The sequence below is a fragment of the Suncus etruscus genome, chromosome 9 (genome assembly GCF_024139225.1).
Source record: "Suncus etruscus isolate mSunEtr1 chromosome 9, mSunEtr1.pri.cur, whole genome shotgun sequence".
NCBI lineage: Eukaryota > Metazoa > Chordata > Mammalia > Eulipotyphla > Soricidae > Suncus > Suncus etruscus.
This window is the reverse complement of record NC_064856.1, coordinates 104,983,524-105,000,200: the sequence shown is the minus strand read 5'-3', so window position 1 is coordinate 105,000,200 and position 16,677 is coordinate 104,983,524. Positions and strand designations below refer to the sequence as shown.

The 16,677-nt window shown below is 46.2% G+C and overlaps 1 protein-coding gene and 1 non-coding gene across 2 annotated transcripts in view; both read left to right on the top strand.

The window, feature by feature from the left end:
* DDB1 (damage specific DNA binding protein 1) overlaps window positions 1-16,677 on the top strand; it is a 44,165-nt gene that overhangs the window by 6,432 nt on the left and 21,056 nt on the right. Inside the window, exons 4-10 of the mRNA XM_049779975.1 lie at window positions 191-412; window positions 6,385-6,499; window positions 10,927-11,024; window positions 13,006-13,164; window positions 14,137-14,220; window positions 14,961-15,077; window positions 15,639-15,741. Of these exons, the coding sequence (XP_049635932.1) occupies window positions 191-412; window positions 6,385-6,499; window positions 10,927-11,024; window positions 13,006-13,164; window positions 14,137-14,220; window positions 14,961-15,077; window positions 15,639-15,741 (898 nt within the window). The remainder of the gene's footprint in view (window positions 1-190; window positions 413-6,384; window positions 6,500-10,926; window positions 11,025-13,005; window positions 13,165-14,136; window positions 14,221-14,960; window positions 15,078-15,638; window positions 15,742-16,677) is intronic.
* On the top strand, window positions 3,633-3,713 carry LOC126019252 (small Cajal body-specific RNA 18). The gene has a single exon (XR_007498986.1). It is a non-coding gene; the product is annotated as a small Cajal body-specific RNA 18 (non-coding RNA).

Here is a 16,677-nt window from a genome sequence, read left to right as displayed (position 1 = left end):
GGACCATATGGGACACCGGGATTCGAACCAACCACCTTTGGTTCTGGATCGGCTGCTTGCAAGGCAAACGCCGCTGTGCTATCTCTCCGGGCCCACAGATTTTATTTCTACCCCTGACAGCGTGACATCTGGTTTCCAGGGTGTTTGTGGGTGTCAAGGTTCTTCTCTTAACTGCTTTTTCACTTCTCAGGACCGGATTGGCCGTCCCTCAGAGACCGGCATTATTGGGATCATTGACCCTGAGTGCCGGATGATCGGCCTGCGCCTCTACGATGGCCTTTTCAAGGTCATCCCGCTAGACCGGGACAATAAGGAGCTCAAGGCCTTCAACATCCGGCTGGAGGAGCTACATGTCATCGATGTCAAGTTTCTCTACGGTTGCCAAGCACCTACCATCTGCTTTGTGTACCAGGTACTGACGCGTGAGGAAACGGAACCTGCTGTGTGGTTTGGCATGGAGGGAGCGAATTTTGTTTTTGTTTTTGTTTTTGTTTTTCACTGTCTGGATTTGTAGTATGGTACGAGAGTTGTTAATATTTGTAACATATTTGTCTTGAAATGTTTTCAGTGGTCATGGGATCAGTCGTGGTTGCTTTTGTGTGTGTGTGTGTATATGTGTGTGTGTGTGTATGTGTGTGTGTGTTTGTGTGTGTGTGTGTGTGTTTTTGGGCCACACCTGGCGGTGCTCAGGGGTTACTCCTGGCTGTCTGCTCAGAAATAGCTCCTGGCAGGCACGGGGGACCATATGGGACACCGGGATTCGAACCAACCACCTTAGGTCCTGGATCGGCTGCTTGCAAGGCAAACGCCGCTGTGCTATCTCTCCGAGTCTCGTGGTTGCTTCTTGGTCCAGTAATGCTTACAGTGAAGCCGACGCTCTCTGGGGCTTGTAGGGGGACTTACTCCTGAGATTATACTCTGGTTATGGGCCTGAGAGGTTTTATAGGGTGACCCAGTTTATTCTTCAAATCTCTTTCTGGCCTTTTAAGGGTTTATTGTAGCTGTGGGCAAATGAACTGGAAATTGGCTTTAGATGCAAAAGGAAAAGGTCTTGATGATACCTTATTTATGTCTTCTAAGAAGACACTGTCTGGCATTCTGTTCAGCTCTTCCTTTCTGGTGACCTGTTGGCTCTTGACTTCTATTTTAGTCTATGCCTAAATCTTCAGTAGCGCTGATCCTGGCAGCTGTTCTCAGCCATTTCTGTTGGGGGGGGGCGGGTTTGGCTGGCAAGAAGGGTGACAGTGGCAGTTTAGTTTCACACCTAACATGTCCATATCTCGTAAATTACCTTTTTGATTTTTAAATACAACTTTTCAGATGGTTGTTTTGGTAACGTGTTTGTGGTGGCAGTTTAGTTTCACACCTAACATGTCCATATCTCGTAAATTACCTTTTTGATTTTTAAATACAACTTTTCAGATGGTTGTTTTGGTAACGTGTTTGTGGTAGTGTTAATGTTTGTGGTCTTCATGTACAGTTCCTGCACTTCATACCACCCAGGGGGAAGAAAAACAGCCTTTTAGGACTGTGGACATAAGGTCGGTGTGTTGCATAAGCAAGGCCACAGATTTTATGCCCAGTAATGTTTAAAAAAAAAATCAACCTTTTAACAAAGAGCTTTTAAAAAAAATGAGGTCATTTCACTCACTGGTTGAATAAATGACGGAAGGAAACATTTTCCAAGCCCATGTACAATGTGTGGGCATGAAACACTTTGGTTGCTATGTTGAGTACTGGAAAAAGATGTATTTTTTTTTTATTTCTTAGTGTTTTCATAAGTACTATATAGTTCTGAACACATAGGAATAAAGGTTGAAAAGGTTGAATCGTCTAGGTCAGGGGTCTTCAAACAATGGCCCACGGGCCACATATTGTATTTATTCCCATTTTGTTTCTTCACTTCTAAATAAGATATATGCAGTGTGCATAGAAATTTGTTCATAATTTTTGTTTTTACTATAATCTGGCCCTTCAACAGTCTGAAGGACAGTGAACTGGCCCCCTGTTGAGGACCCCTGGTCTAGTGTTTATTTTTTGTTTTGTTTTGTTTTGCTTTGGTTTGGTTTTGGTTGATGGGTTACACCCAGCGGCACTCAGGGATTACTCCTGGCTCTGTGCTCAGAAGTGGCTTCTGGCAGGCACAGGGATGCCGGGATTCGAACCACCATTCGTCCTGGATCAACTGCGTGCAAGGCAAACACCCTACCGCTGTGCTATCTCTGCAGCCCCCCCCCCTTTTTTAAACTTATGAAGAGCATTAAATTCAGAGGGCTGAAAATAAAAACTTTGCCATTTTCACGTTCAGTTTGATAGAATACTGATGTTGGTGACTCATAGATTCTTTTGTTATTTTTGTTTATTTTCGCTTTTTGAGTCACACCTGGTGCTGTTGAGGGGTCACTCCTGGTCCAGACTCGGGTCACTCTTGGCTGTGTTCGGGGACCATATGGTGCTGGAGGTCAAATTGGGGTTAGTCATGTATAAGACAATCACCTTAATCCCTGTTACATCTCTCCAGCCCCTTAGCTGATTTTGTTCTGTTCCTTGCCCAAGTGCTGCCAGTTGTGAGTGATTTTCATTTTCTGTCTCAGGACCCCACATCCATACACCAGTTTGAACTTTACATGAGATTGAGTTTCATTCCTCTTTGTTAATGGGAACTAATTGATTAATTAATCTTTCACCACACAAAATGATTTTTCTCCTGTTCTGTGCCCCTGATTTGATTTGCGCACCTAATCTGGGGGTGGCGGCCCTGCTAAATTCTCTGCACACAGAACTGAGCTTGTATAAATGGTTCTTGCCTTGAAGCACACCGTCATGCTGTCATCTTCTGTGTGGCAATATTTAGCCTCCAACCAGACAGAAGCCTTCTCTACATCCCCTCCTTTCACTCTCCCAAGCACCTTGGCAGTCCCCCGGCAGACTGAGTCATGATTCAGAAAAAGCAAAAGAAGGGGAAGAAAATGGCGCTGGCAGCGCCCTCATTGAAGGGCTCCACTCACTAATGGAGCACTCTCTTCTTTTTTTTTTTTTTTTTTTTTTTTTGGTTTTTGGGCCACACCCGGTAACGCTCAGGGGTTACTCCTGGCTATGCGCTCAGAAGTTGCTCCTGGCTTGGGGGACCATATGGGACACCGGGGGATCGAACCGCGGTCCGTCCAAGGCTAGCGCTGGCAAGGCAGGCACCTTACCTTTAGCGCCACCGCCCGGCCCCAGCACTCCCTTCTTTACTCTCCTGTCCCATCAGAATGCTTTGTGGAATTGAATCTCTTGGGTGTGTTTAAGGTCTTACTTGTGCTGCCTCTTAGCTATATTATAAGTTTTTTGAGATCAAGGAATAAGGGTAATAGAAGTGTGTGTTTTAGGGATGACGCCTAGGCCTTGAGGCGGGCAGGAGGGACCAGTTGGGGATGTAGGACCCATCGGGTGGCGGGTGGGGTGGGTGTGACAGGCCAGGGAACTCCCAGCCCCTTTCTGCAGCCCCTCCGTGAGCCCGAGGTATTTCCCTCATATGATCCAGCCCCACTGTGGGACCGGAGAGGATTAGGACGCTTCTGGCCGAGAGGGCACTGGGCTGGGTGGAGGGCGGGTTAGCAGGGAGGCCTCTGCGCCACGTCTGCGAGCCCTGGTCGATGATGATAAGATCACTGCGTAATCTGAGTTCTCGGGAAGCCTGATGATGGAGCTCTGAGAACGGACTGAGACCCTGGGAGAAAAAAAGAATAAAAAGAAGAAAAAAAAAGAAGTGTGTTATAATATATATTTATACGTGTGTATATATATGTACATAGCATATGGATGTGCCACAATGTATATGTTATATAAACACACTTTGTAGTTATGTACAGTATATGTATATGTAGTTTCTTTTTTGGTCTTGGGATTACTTCCAGCAGTGCTCAGTGGTTACTCCTGGCTCTGAGGTTAGAGATCATTCCTAGCAGTGCTCAGGGGATCATAATCATAGGGAGTGCTGGTAATCGAACCTGGGTCAGCCACATGCAATGCAAGCACCCTACCCACTGTGCTATCAGTCTGGCCCAATTAAGTGTTTATATATACAAATATATATATTTTTCCCCTGGGTATTTGGTTCATACCTGGTGATGGTCAGGGGTTAGTTACTCCTGACTCTGTACTCAGGAATCACTCCTGACATTGTTCAAGGGACTCTGGGATGCTGGGAATCAAACTTATCAAACTTGGATTGACTGCATGCAAGGCCAAGTGCCTTACCTGCTGTCTTACCTCTCTGGTCCTCTATTGTATATGTCTGTCTTTATTTAGTTAGTTAGTTTTGGGGCCATAACCAGTGATGCTCATGGGTTACTCCTGCCTCTTCACTCAGGAATTATTCCTAGTGGTGCTTGGGGGATTTGAAATATTCCCACTTGGATATGAAATCAAATGCAGGTGGGCTGCGTGCAGGGCAAACTCTTTACTCACAGTATTATCACTCTGGCCTTCTATTTATGCACATCAGTGTAGCTAAGTGACGGTATGATATCTCCTGGTGGTAGGGACTTGTTGCATTAAATAATTAACGATGGGGCTGGATGGTGGATGATGCCATCCAGCCCACATGGCTCTGCAACCTCCATGCAGCCGGCGAGTTCCAGGCCCAGGTGAAATCACTCACACGCAGGCTTCAGGAAGAATCATCTTTATTTATGCCCTAGCCACCACAGGTGTGTGGCCTATGTCAACCTTTTAAGCATTCAGCTATATTTTGCTAGCCCTGCATCTTATCTCCTGTTAGCCATCTTCCCTTTGGGCTCCATGCGGCCCAAAGATCCAAAAGCCAGGAAGCCAAGCCGGGCCAAGAGAGAAACGGCAAAAGGCCCGAATCCCCTGGCTCAGAGGTTTATCTATCCTTTTCCAGACCCCTCCCAGAAATGGGAGGTCTTGCAGGTAGTTACACCTATTATCCGGTTCCCAAAACTCCTCCCAGATATGGGTGGGTCTTGGGGTACACCACATTTCCCCCTTTTTTAAATATTTTCATGCGCCAACGTAATAAAGTGAAAATTAATATACCAGCCCTTTTCAAAAACATATCATTTGCAAAATATACTTTACACCTGTAACCTAAAATTCTATTAATGCTTTTTTACCAAGCACTATTTCGGAACTTTCATGTTCCTATATTTTTAAACTATATTGGGGGAACTTCACTGTTCCTATATTTTTCCTATACACAAGTACTTCAGCATATATGCATAACATACATTTTAAAAACAGGCTAAGTACATTAAAATACACAGTAAAACATTTTGCAATTGAAAATATTAACTCTGAAAGACAACAAAACACATTTAAATTATAAAGAAAATGACTTAAGACAAAGATGCAGGTGGTTAGAAATTAGATGTTTAAATGAGCTAAACTGAATTACTTCCCTTTTATTTTTATTTTTTAACTACTAACTAATTAAAACTTATCCCATACCAACTATGAGTAAAATATTACTACCCACTAATTTTCTACACCTAAAACCATAGTTTAGATTAATTTGTCCCACGCTGATCTCACCATGTGGCTTTTGTAAACTTTTAAAGTTCAGATGTTGGTTTGTTCCACGCTGATCTCACCACGTGGCTCTCTTTTATAGTTTCAGGCCCCGTAGACGGTTTTGTAGACCATGAGGTTGCCGGTTTTGCTGCCCACTGCCGGTTCGCTGGAGGGTGGATTCCAGGTTTTTCGCTTTTCCGGGCAAAGCTGAGCCCAGCCAAGCCGATTCCAGCCGAGATCCCAGCCCAGCGGAGCCCAGCCGCTTTTCCCCTCTGGGCATTACTTTGGACGGTTTTTTTTTTTTTTTTACTCCTGCTGTTTTACCTTTTCAGGCTTGCAGCGGAGCAAAAGCTGAGCTGAGGCATTCCTGCTTCTGGGCCGATAGGAGCCTTTTGCCGCTTTTGTGATGCTGGAGGGGCTTCACCACAGGGACTGGCAGTCTTTCTCCTGATGGTGGAGTCTTGATAGTTTTTTTTTTCTTTTTTTTTTTTTTTGGTTTTCTGGGCCACACCCGGCGGTGCTCAGGCATTACTCCTGGCTGTCTGCTCAGAAATAGCTCCTGGCAGGCACGGGGGACCATATGGGACACCGGGATTCGAACCAACCACCTTTGGTCCTGGATCGGCTGCTTGCAAGGCAAACGCCACTGTGCTATCTCTCCGGGCCCTTGATAGTTTCTTGATGGAATTCCTCAGAGCAACAGGCCTTAATACCAGCTCTTGCCTGGACTGTGTGGGGCTCAGCTGCTGGTGGGTGAGGATCTGGGGGCTACATGTCAGGACTGTCTGATATGAGTGTTGTTGTCTTGTTCTTTTTAGGACCCCTCCCGCCCATAAATTGACAAACTGTTGTATATTCCTCTAACAGGACCCTCAGGGGCGGCATGTCAAAACCTACGAGGTGTCTCTCCGAGAGAAGGAGTTCAACAAGGGCCCTTGGAAGCAGGAAAATGTAGAAGCTGAGGCCTCCATGGTGATTGCAGGTTGGTTGGGTGTTCTAGAAGTGTATTTTCACCCCTGTTTTGGTTTATTGAGGTTTGGGGGAGGTGTTTTTGGCCTCACCCGTGTGAACACCTTATGTTCAGGACTTACATGTGGTTCTGTGCTCTGAGATCCCTCCTGATGGTTTGGGACTGTTAATGTTTATTAGATTTAGCCAGGCTGTTAGCTTCGGATTTCTAAATTCACTGTCCTGCAGTTCCAGGTTCCCAGGCCCCTCTGCCCCTGATGATCCCAGCAGCTAGGCAGTAAAACATTTCACTGATGCCAGTGAGCTACAGACTGGCCCAAAAAGATAAGAGACAGCTGTATGTGCTTATGAAATATAGAAAATAGTCAGGTAAAGATTACTGTTGCTTTTAGCTCTGTCATTGTTTGCTGGCTCAAGGCTATAAAATAGCTTTGAAACCCTAATGGGCCAGACTTCTCCCAAAGACCCCCATCCTGGTGGGTTAAGAGGCATTTCCAAGGAGAAACAAACAGACCACCGGAATGTGAGCTGAGATAAGCAGCGCCAGGGAAAGGGATCGTATAGTGTGAACTAAAATTTATGTAGACCTGTGGAATGTTAGAAAGATCACCTTTTGTAGTTTTGTGTAACGGACATAAGATGTAATAGAATGATCTGAAAAGTATAAAAACCTGCTTTTTCCTCAGGTGGGGGTTCAAGACAGCTTTTTGTGCTCGAACCCAGGCTTGCCTCAATAAAGCAACCTCCAAAAATCCACTGATTGACTCGCCTCAATTTTTGTAGTTCTAACAGGACCATATGTGGTACCAGGGATTGAACCCAGGTACACCCAGCCCAGTACTATGGCTCCAGCCAATCCAGCCCTACTGGACACTGGTTGCCCCTTCTCTTCCTTCTTTCAACTTGGTATGTGGGTATTAGTTAGTACACATCGGTATTTCTCAGCATTTCCTTTGAGCTGTTCTCTTTTTACTATGCTTTGCTTTGCCTTATTTTTTTTCTTATTAAATAATTTACTTATTTGGAGGAGGCACACCTGGCTGTGCTCAGGAATCACTCTTAGAGGGGCTCGGGACTGTAATGTGTGCTGTGGGTTGAATTTGGACCAGCCATGTACCCTGCCCATTGTACTCTCTTTCTGGGCCCCTGTCTTTTCTCCATTTTTTGTCTCTGGAATAGTTTTTTATTTACCCCATCTTCAACATAATCTGTCTGCATTTTGGGATGGAGGAGGTGACACTGAGATTGGTAGGCAAAGTGGAATATGGAAATGATCTCTTTTACATAGTGATCTTATCCCTTTTAACATTAAAAAGTTAAAGAATCTGTTTGTGGGGCCGGGCGGTGGCGCTAGAGTTAAGGTGCCTGCCTAGTCTGCGCTAGCCTAGGACGGACCGCGGTTCGTCCCATATGGTCCCCCAAGCCAGGAGTGACTTCTGAGCGCATAGCCAGGAGTAACCCCTGAGCGTCACCGGGTGTGGCCCCCCCCCCCCAAAAAAAAAAAAAAGAATCTGTTTGCCTTGCAAGCAGCCGATCCAGGACCAAAGGTGGTTGGTTCGAATCCCGGTGTCCCATATGGTTCCCCATGCCTGCCAGGAGCTATTTCTGAGCAGACAGCCAGGAATAACCCCTGAGCACCGCTGGGTGTGCCCCCCCCCAAAAAAAAAATACACCAAACTTAAGAATCAGGGTCCTGGGGCAAGATACCGTATTTTCCAGCATATAAGACGACTTTTGAAACAAAAAAAGTCAGCTGAATATCCCGAAAATATATATATATATATCCCGAAAAATGTTTCAATCTGCCACTAAACGAAACAAACGAACAAAAAAAAATCAGGCCGAGAGTTTCCAAATCTCTTTCTTGGGGGTTCCCAAACAGTACTCAGGAGATCTGGGGGCCACTTTTGGCAAAACCCAGCTAACCGTGTTGGTGGTTCAGTGCTAGGGTCCGAGGATGGGGTGTTGTTTGGTTCATGTAGTGGGGGAGATTAACTGATGCCACCAGGGAATTGCCAGAAAAGTTGCCTATGATAAGGGACCAATCACTGCAAGGCTATTCGGACCGCCTCTCTAACTCAGCCAATCCAAGCAGGCTTTTTTTTGTTTTGTTTTGTTTTGTTTTTGGGTCACACCTGGCGGTACTCAGGGGTTACTCCTGGCTGTCTGCTCAGAAATAGCTCCTGGCAGGCACGGGGGACTATGTGGGACACCGGCATTAGAACCAATCACCTTTGGTCCTGGATCGGCTGCTTGCAAGGCAAACGCTGTGCTATCTCTCCAGGCAAATTAGACAATGTTCTGGACCCGAATCTACACTGTAAAAAGCCTGCTCAGATTGGCCAGAGTCAGAGAGGAAGTCTATTACAGTATAACCTTTGAGCCTTTGCTTGTTGTGATTGGCTCACTGTGGTACATACAGGGGCAGAGGGCCTGGGAACCTGGAACTGTAGGACAGTTGCAGTTCCGTCTGATACAGCGAATATAGATCTAAACCTATGTTTTAACTGCAAAATTAGGGGGCTCCTCTAACACGGTAGCTCAGGTAGCAGAGCATTCACCTTGCAGGCCCAAGGCTGCAAGTCTAAGTCCTGACATGGTTCCACAAGCCAAATGCCTGCCCAGCAGTGCTGCAGTTGTTGAGATCCCTGGTGCCATGATAGTGTAGGATTGTTGGCATATCACAACTAAGTAAGGTCACCAGAAGAAGGGTGTGACCCCTCTTGTCGTGGTTATCCCCCAGTGCCAACAAAAGGAAGAGAAAGTAAGAATTTTTTTTTTTTTTTGCCATGCCTGGCTGTTCTCGGGGCTTCCTCCTGGCTTTATGCACTGGGATCACTCGTGGTGGGCTCGAGGGACCATATGGGGTGTCAGGGATTGAACCATGTTCAAGGCAGAACCTTATAGTGGTGTTATCTGTCTGGCCCCCAGGGAAAAAATCTTAAATGTACTTAAATTTTTTTTAGATTTGAAGGGCTTTATCGCGCTTACTTGATTCTTTTACTACTGAGGAAACAAGGGACTTGGCCTGTTTCTAACTGACAAAGCCTGATTTCCAGGTCCTTCTGCTCCTTATTCTGTCTGGACTGTTCCCTCTACATTTTCTCAGCTCATGGAGGCCAGGAGACATGATGGCTCTGATACGAGTAAACCAAGATAAAAGGGGCACAGATTAGATATTTAGGGGATATATTTAGGTGATCATCGCTGGGTATGACCTGAAAACAAAGAAAAATAAAAGAAAGAAAGAAAGAAATTTAGGAGAGGAAGGAAGAATGGAAGAACATGAGCCTTGTCAGCTCTTGGAATTCACAAAGTCTATAAAAACAAGCAACAGGGCTAACGAGGTTGTTTAGCCAGGAGGGTGCATCCTTTTCATATAGTTCACCCTCTTGGGATCCCCAAAACCCCATATCATCCCCCAAGTGATTCTTGAGCACAGAACCAGGAATAACTCTTAAGCACTGTCAGGTGCGTGCCCCCCCCCCCAACTCCACACCTTCCCCTCTGCTGAAAAAATTTAGATAAGACCAGGATTAGGTAATGACCAGCCTAGAATGTTTTAAGATGGGAATCTCAGGAAAAGGCTATTTTGTTCCTTGGATGTTTTGTTTTTGTTTTGGGGCCACACCCTGGGATTCTCAGGGCTTACTCCTGGCTCTGTGCTCAGAAGTCATTCCTGATGGTGCTCAGGAGACCTTGGGATGCTGGTAATCAAACTTGGGTCAGTCTCATGCAAGGCAAATTCCCTCTCCACTGTGCTATTGATAACCTTTCTAAAAAATAATTGGCTTTTGGGGTAGGGACGAGAGAGTGAGTGAGAGAGAGAAGAAAGAAAAGTGTGTGTGTGTGTGTGTGTGTGTGTGTGTGTGTGTGAGAGAGAGAGAGAGAGAGAGAGGAGAGAGAGAGAGAGAGAGGAGAGAGAGAGAAGAAAGAAAAGTGTGTGTGTTCAGGGGCCAAGGTGTACGTCTTCATGTGGCCAGCTTTAGTTCAATCCTAGGCTCCCCAGATGTTGCTGTGTGCAGCCTCCAGGGTGCAGCTTAGCTCATTGCCTTGATGCCCCACTGGTGCTCTGGCTTAGGTAGCCTGAGTGGCCCAACCAGGATTGCTAGCAGTGTGGCCCCGTGGCTCCTGAGCACTGCTAGGAGGTGCCGCTCTGAGTTAAAAGAAAAAAGAAATGTTTTTTGTTCCTGTTTTGGGGATATACTCTGCGATGATCAGGGGTTTGCTGCTGGCTCTGTTTAGGAATCACTCCTGGTGGTGTTCGGGGGACCATGTGGGATGCCGGGGATTGAACTCGGGTCCGTTACATGCAAGACAGTGACCTACCCATTGTACATTCTCTCCAACCCCTAGAAGAAGTTTGCCCATGTACAAGGTGCCCATGGCACCTCAGGGTTTGGTAGGTCCAAAGTGCTAAAGCCATGTTTTCTCCTGCAGTCCCAGAGCCCTTTGGAGGGGCCATCATCATCGGACAGGAATCAATCACCTATCACAATGGTGACAAATACCTGGCGATTGCTCCTCCGATCATCAAGGTAAGCAATGATCTTATCCTTCTTGATTCCTGTCCTTTTCCCCATTGTTTTCACCCAGTAAAAGGTCTTCTGTTTCTCTCTCTGTCAAAAAGTGCGTGTATGCTTCATATAGACGAAATTCTGTGTTGGTCATTGGAAAGAAAAAGGGAAATGGGCCTGGTTTTGCTAACCATAGAGCTTGCTCAGGGGCCACAAGAGGTATATAGCTCAAAGGGGTGCCTGCCGGTGGTTCGGCATGTGAAGAAGCCAAGATGTGATTGATCTGCTGCACTGCAGGGAGAAGCACTTCCTCCTAATTTCTTATCCTAGAATCAGTGGGAATGTTTCACCTCCTAATAAAGAAAGAGGGAGGGGCTGGAGAGATAGTACAATGGCTACGGTGCTTGCCTTGCCAATGGCAGACTTGGGTTTGATCCTTGGCACCCCATATGGTCCTTCAAGACTGTCAAGAATAAGCCCCAATTACTGCTGGGTGTAGCCCCAAAACCAAACAAAGAAGAAAAGGGAAAACCTGCTAAGATAAATGATAATCAAATATGGTTTACCAGTCTTTTTTTTTTTTTTTTTTTTTTTTTTTTTGGTTTTTCGGGCCACACCCGTTTGATGCTCGGGTTACTCCTGGCTATGCGCTCAGAAATCGCCCCTGGCTTGGGGGGACCATATGGGACGCAGGGGATCGAATCTCGGTCCGTTCCTTGGCTAGCGCCTGCAAGGCTGACTCCTTACCTCTAGCGCCACTTCACCAGCCCCAACCAATCTATTTTTTTTTTTTTTTTTTTTTTTTGGTTTTTGGGCCACACCCGTTTGATGCTCAGGGGTTACTCCTGGCTATGTGCTCAGAAATCGCCCCTGGCTTGGGGGGACCATATGGGACGCCGGGGGATCGAACCGAGGTCCTTCCTTGGCTAGCGCTTGCAAGGCAGACACCTTACCTCCAGCGCCACCTACCCGGCCCCCTTTTTTTTTTTTTTTTTTTTTTTTTTTTCAATCTATTTTTTGAGCCTCCCACAGCCATGTGTGAGGACTAATTCTGGACCAGTGCTTTTTTTTTCCCCCCAGCAAAGTGGTGGAATTGTAGTTTGAGTATTTGGGCCATAGTCAATGTGATTGGGGGACTACTGCTCGGACTACAGGCTCGGAGGTGCAGTGCCAGGGATTGAATGGGATTGGCCATATGCAATTGGATACCATAATCCTTCTACCATCTCTTTGCACGCTCTGCCCCCTCCCTCCATTGATGTCTAAGGCATCACTCTGTGCTACTCAGGGACCATGTGGTGCCGGGAATCGAACCTGGGCTTCACATGTGTAAGGCAAGCACTCTACCACTGAGCCTTATCTTACTGTACTGTCTTGCTAACCCCTCTATTTTGTTTTTGCAGATGAAAATAATAATCATTAACATTCTCTGGGGCCCAGAGAGAATAACTTGAAAGGCCTTACCTTGCATGTAGCCTACTTAGATGTACATAGCCGGCATCTCATATGGTCCCCTGAGTACTGCCAGGAATAATTGCTGAGTACAGAGCAAAGAGTAATCCCTGATCATCTCTGGGTATTGGTTTCCCCTCTCAAAAAAAAAAAAAAACCATAAAAAATTAACATTTGGACCAGAGCAATAGTACAGTGGATAAGGAATTTGCCTTGCTTGCAGCTGACCTGGGTTCAATCCCCAGTACCACATACAGTTCCCTGAACAATCACTGAGTGTAGAGCCAAGGTCAGCTCAAACACTGCTGGATATGCCCCCCCCCATTTAATATTCATAGTCCAGTGCATATTTAAGAGTTCCTTCCTTGTCAGTGTTTTTCTGTTTTCTAGTAGATTAATACATGAATAAGCTTTCAGCACAGAATTAGTTCATTGATTCCTTGTTTGTGAGATGACTGGGCTTGGTAAAAGGAGTGACAGTCCTATAGGATTTGCTCTGTGATTGTGGAAATGGTGTGTCAGGGAATAACTTTGTCTCCCCTGTTGGTAGCAAAGCACAATTGTTTGTCACAATCGTGTGGACCCCAATGGCTCACGCTACCTGCTGGGAGACATGGAAGGGCGTCTCTTCATGCTGCTGCTGGAGAAGGAGGAGCAGATGGACGGCACCGTCACTCTCAAGGACCTCCGGGTGGAGCTCCTAGGAGAGGTGGGTTTTCTCCTGCTCTCCACCCCACCCACCCCACCCCCCGCCAAAGCCCAAAGTACAGCTCTGTGCTGTGACTGAGGGGTAACATTAGCTCGCAAGCAGGGATAAAATCGAGCCTTGCTGCAGATGTTGATATTTAAACTATTAAATAGATGTTGGCAAATCTCACAAACCGCCAGGCATATCAAGCATCAAAAGACAGACAGAAGGAACACAGTCTGGGATTAAAAGATGAGTAATGCTGTTAATCGGATTCTGGGAGGTGGCTCCCCCCATTTTTAAAGACTTAGAGCCGGATAGAAGGAGGGAAGAGGCTTACCTTGCATATAGCCAAAACAGGTTCAGTTACTGGCACCATATATGATTCCTTATACCCCATTAGGAGGGATCCCTGAGCTTAGCATCAGAAGCACACCTTTTTTATTTTTTAAAGCAGTTTGTTGTTTATTGGTTTTGGGGCTATACCCGGCGATGCCCAGGGGTTATTCCTGACTCTGTGCTCAGAAATCGCTCCTGGCAAGCTTGGGGGACCATATGGGATGCCAGGAATCGAACCAGGTCGTCCCAGGTTGACCACATGCAAGTAAAATGCCCCACTGCTGTGCTATCATCCAGCCCCAGAAGCACACCTTGAGGACAACCAGTTGTTTTGCCATCCCTCAAAAACAAAAGAAAGGCAGTAAATTTTATGTGGTTCTCATTCATTATTTTGAACAAATTTGAATGGTTGGGATTAACAGTAACAGTAAACACCTCAAAAGGTGGATTCTAGATTTTTCTGTTGGGTTGTGATAAAGGGAGCCACCCAGTTTAGAGACTCAGCAACCTGGGTTCCCTGTGATGTGGGGTTTGAAGTGGGGGGTTGTCTCAGGCATCATGGAGCAGCTAGCTCCAGGTTGGGAGGGATGGAGTCAGTCAGGGTGCCCCGTGGGGTCCATTCTGATTTCATTCGTGCCACCGACTGTCTTCTAGACTTCCATTGCCGAGTGCTTGACCTACCTTGATAATGGCGTTGTGTTCGTTGGGTCTCGCCTGGGCGACTCCCAGCTTGTGAAGGTAAGAAACCATTTTATCTCTTCCCCTGCTTCGTTTGATGCCTCTCAGAACTTAAGCTCAGCCATGTTCCAACTCTATTGTCCAGCTTGCTACTTGGTGGATTTAATGTTCCTTCTGGGACTAGTTCTTAAAGGTTCTTCTCACAAATGAACTAGGTAAAGTTCTTTGTGCTGTTGGAATGTTGAAGGAAAAAACCAACCTGCTTCTTACCTCCAGTGTTGGTCCTAACTCATATGAATTCAGAATTCGTAGACTATGAGCATTTTCGACTTTCTCTGCAGATCAGTGCATTTGAACATTTGGATTAATTTCCCAACTGCTCTGGAATCCTTTTGTGGAACTCTAGATTAGAAATATGACTACATAGCGGGTCATCTGTAGAACATCCATGTTTCTTGGTAAACAGTCCTAGAAACATCCAGTGGAATTGAAGGAGGATTTCTAATACAACTGAGGTGTTTTTGTGTAACAGCTGTTCTTTTTGTTTGTTTGTTTGTTTGTTTTGGGGGGTCACACCCAGCAGTACTCAGAAGTTACTCCTGGCTCTAAGCTCAGAAATCACTCTGGCAGGCTCGGGGGACCATATGGGATGCGGGGATTCGAACCACCGTCCTTCTGCATGCAAGGCAAACGCTCTACCTCCGTGCTATCTCTCTGGCCCCAACAGCTGTTCTTTGAAGGTGGGTTTGTGCAAGTAATACTCCGGGGATAACCTTTTTTTTTTTTTCTTTTTCTCTCAGCTTAATGTAGACAGCAATGAACAAGGCTCCTACGTAGTGGCCATGGAAACCTTTACCAATTTAGGGCCCATTGTGGACATGTGCGTGGTGGATCTGGAGAGGCAGGGGCAGGGACAGGTAAGACATTCATCCTGGAAATGGGTGCTTGGTGCGCCCTCTCCAGCTGTGTCCTCCTTGGCTTTGTTGTCCGGACAGGCCTGTGCGCTGGAGATGATACTGAGGAGCCTCCTCACGAATCCCAGTGATGCAGAGTATCTCCTGTTTACTGGGCCCCTATCAGGGCCTACCAGACGCCTTCAGCATGTTATCTATAGTACCCAGTCGCTGTTAGAAGTCAGGATCTTCGGACAGAGAAAGGTGGTCCAAGGTCAAGTAAGCTAATAAATGACAGGCACATCACAGCAACTCCTTATGCCCCTTCTAGTCAGTTAGGTTCCAGGGATGGAGGCATTGGTGCCGGGAGCTTTTTGGGCTCTTGGACTAGTACAGCCTGTGTGCTCAGTCAGTTTGAGAGATTTGGGACAGGGGTATTTACTGAGTGTGTGTCCTCAATCTTAGCTCCACAGTGAGTCCTTAGATTTCGTAGAGCTTCCTGAACTCTCTGGACAGCAGGATGACACCCCCACTCCCCCTTAATCTCTGGGGGAGGTTCTATAGAAACCTTTTCTCTCCTTGCAGCTGGTCACTTGCTCGGGGGCTTTCAAGGAAGGTTCCTTGCGGATCATCCGGAATGGAATTGGAATTCACGAGCATGCCAGCATTGACTTACCAGGCATCAAAGGTAGCCTTTGGGTTGACATAAGACTCGGGTCTTACTTGAGTAAACTTGACCTGTGTTTGGGCTTGTGAAAGAGGAAAGTGGATCAAATGAAGTTTTTCAAAAAGTCGCTTTAAGTGGTTGGGGCCAGAGAGATAATTACAGGGGTTGGAACTCTTGTCTAACATGGCTGGCCCTGATTTGTACTTTTTTTGGTATCACAGATCATCTCATGTGTGATTTTCTGAACACGGCTGGGAATAAGCCCTGATTGCTGCTGGGTCTGGCCACCTTCCCCCAAAGTCTTAATGTCAGAGACTTAAATATTTTAAAGTAGAATTAGGTTGAAAAAAAAAATATTGATCAAAAAATTGAATAGTGTGGGGCCGGGCGGTGGCGCTAAAGGTAAGGTGCCTGCCTTCCCTGCGCTAGCCTTGGACGGACCGAGGTTCGATCCCCCGGTGTCCCATATGGTCCCCCAAGCCAGGAGCGACTTCTGAGCGTTACCGGGTGTGGCCCAAAAACCCCAAAAAAAAAAAAAATTGAATAGTGAGATAGAGGAACGAGATGGAAAGATAATAAGTTTAATGCCGTTTCTTTAATGAAAGGGGACTGAGGATATTAAGATAGAAGTATAAGAATAAAGTACTTCTAGAATAAAGTATTTGGCTGAAGATGTAGCTCAACTGTAAATATAAAACAAGGAGTCGGAGAGATAGCACAGTGGCGTTTGTCTTGCAAGCAGCCATCCCAGGACCAAACGTGGTTGGTTCAAATCCCAGTTTCCCATATGGTCCCCTGTGCATGCCAGGAGCTATTCCTGAGCAGATAGCCAGGAGTAACCCCTGAGCACCGCCGGGTGTGGCCCCAAAACCAAAATAAATAAATAAACAAACAAATAAATATAAAACATTACCCTCCCATGTGTGAGATTCTGGGCACTCCCTTGAAAATTCCAGA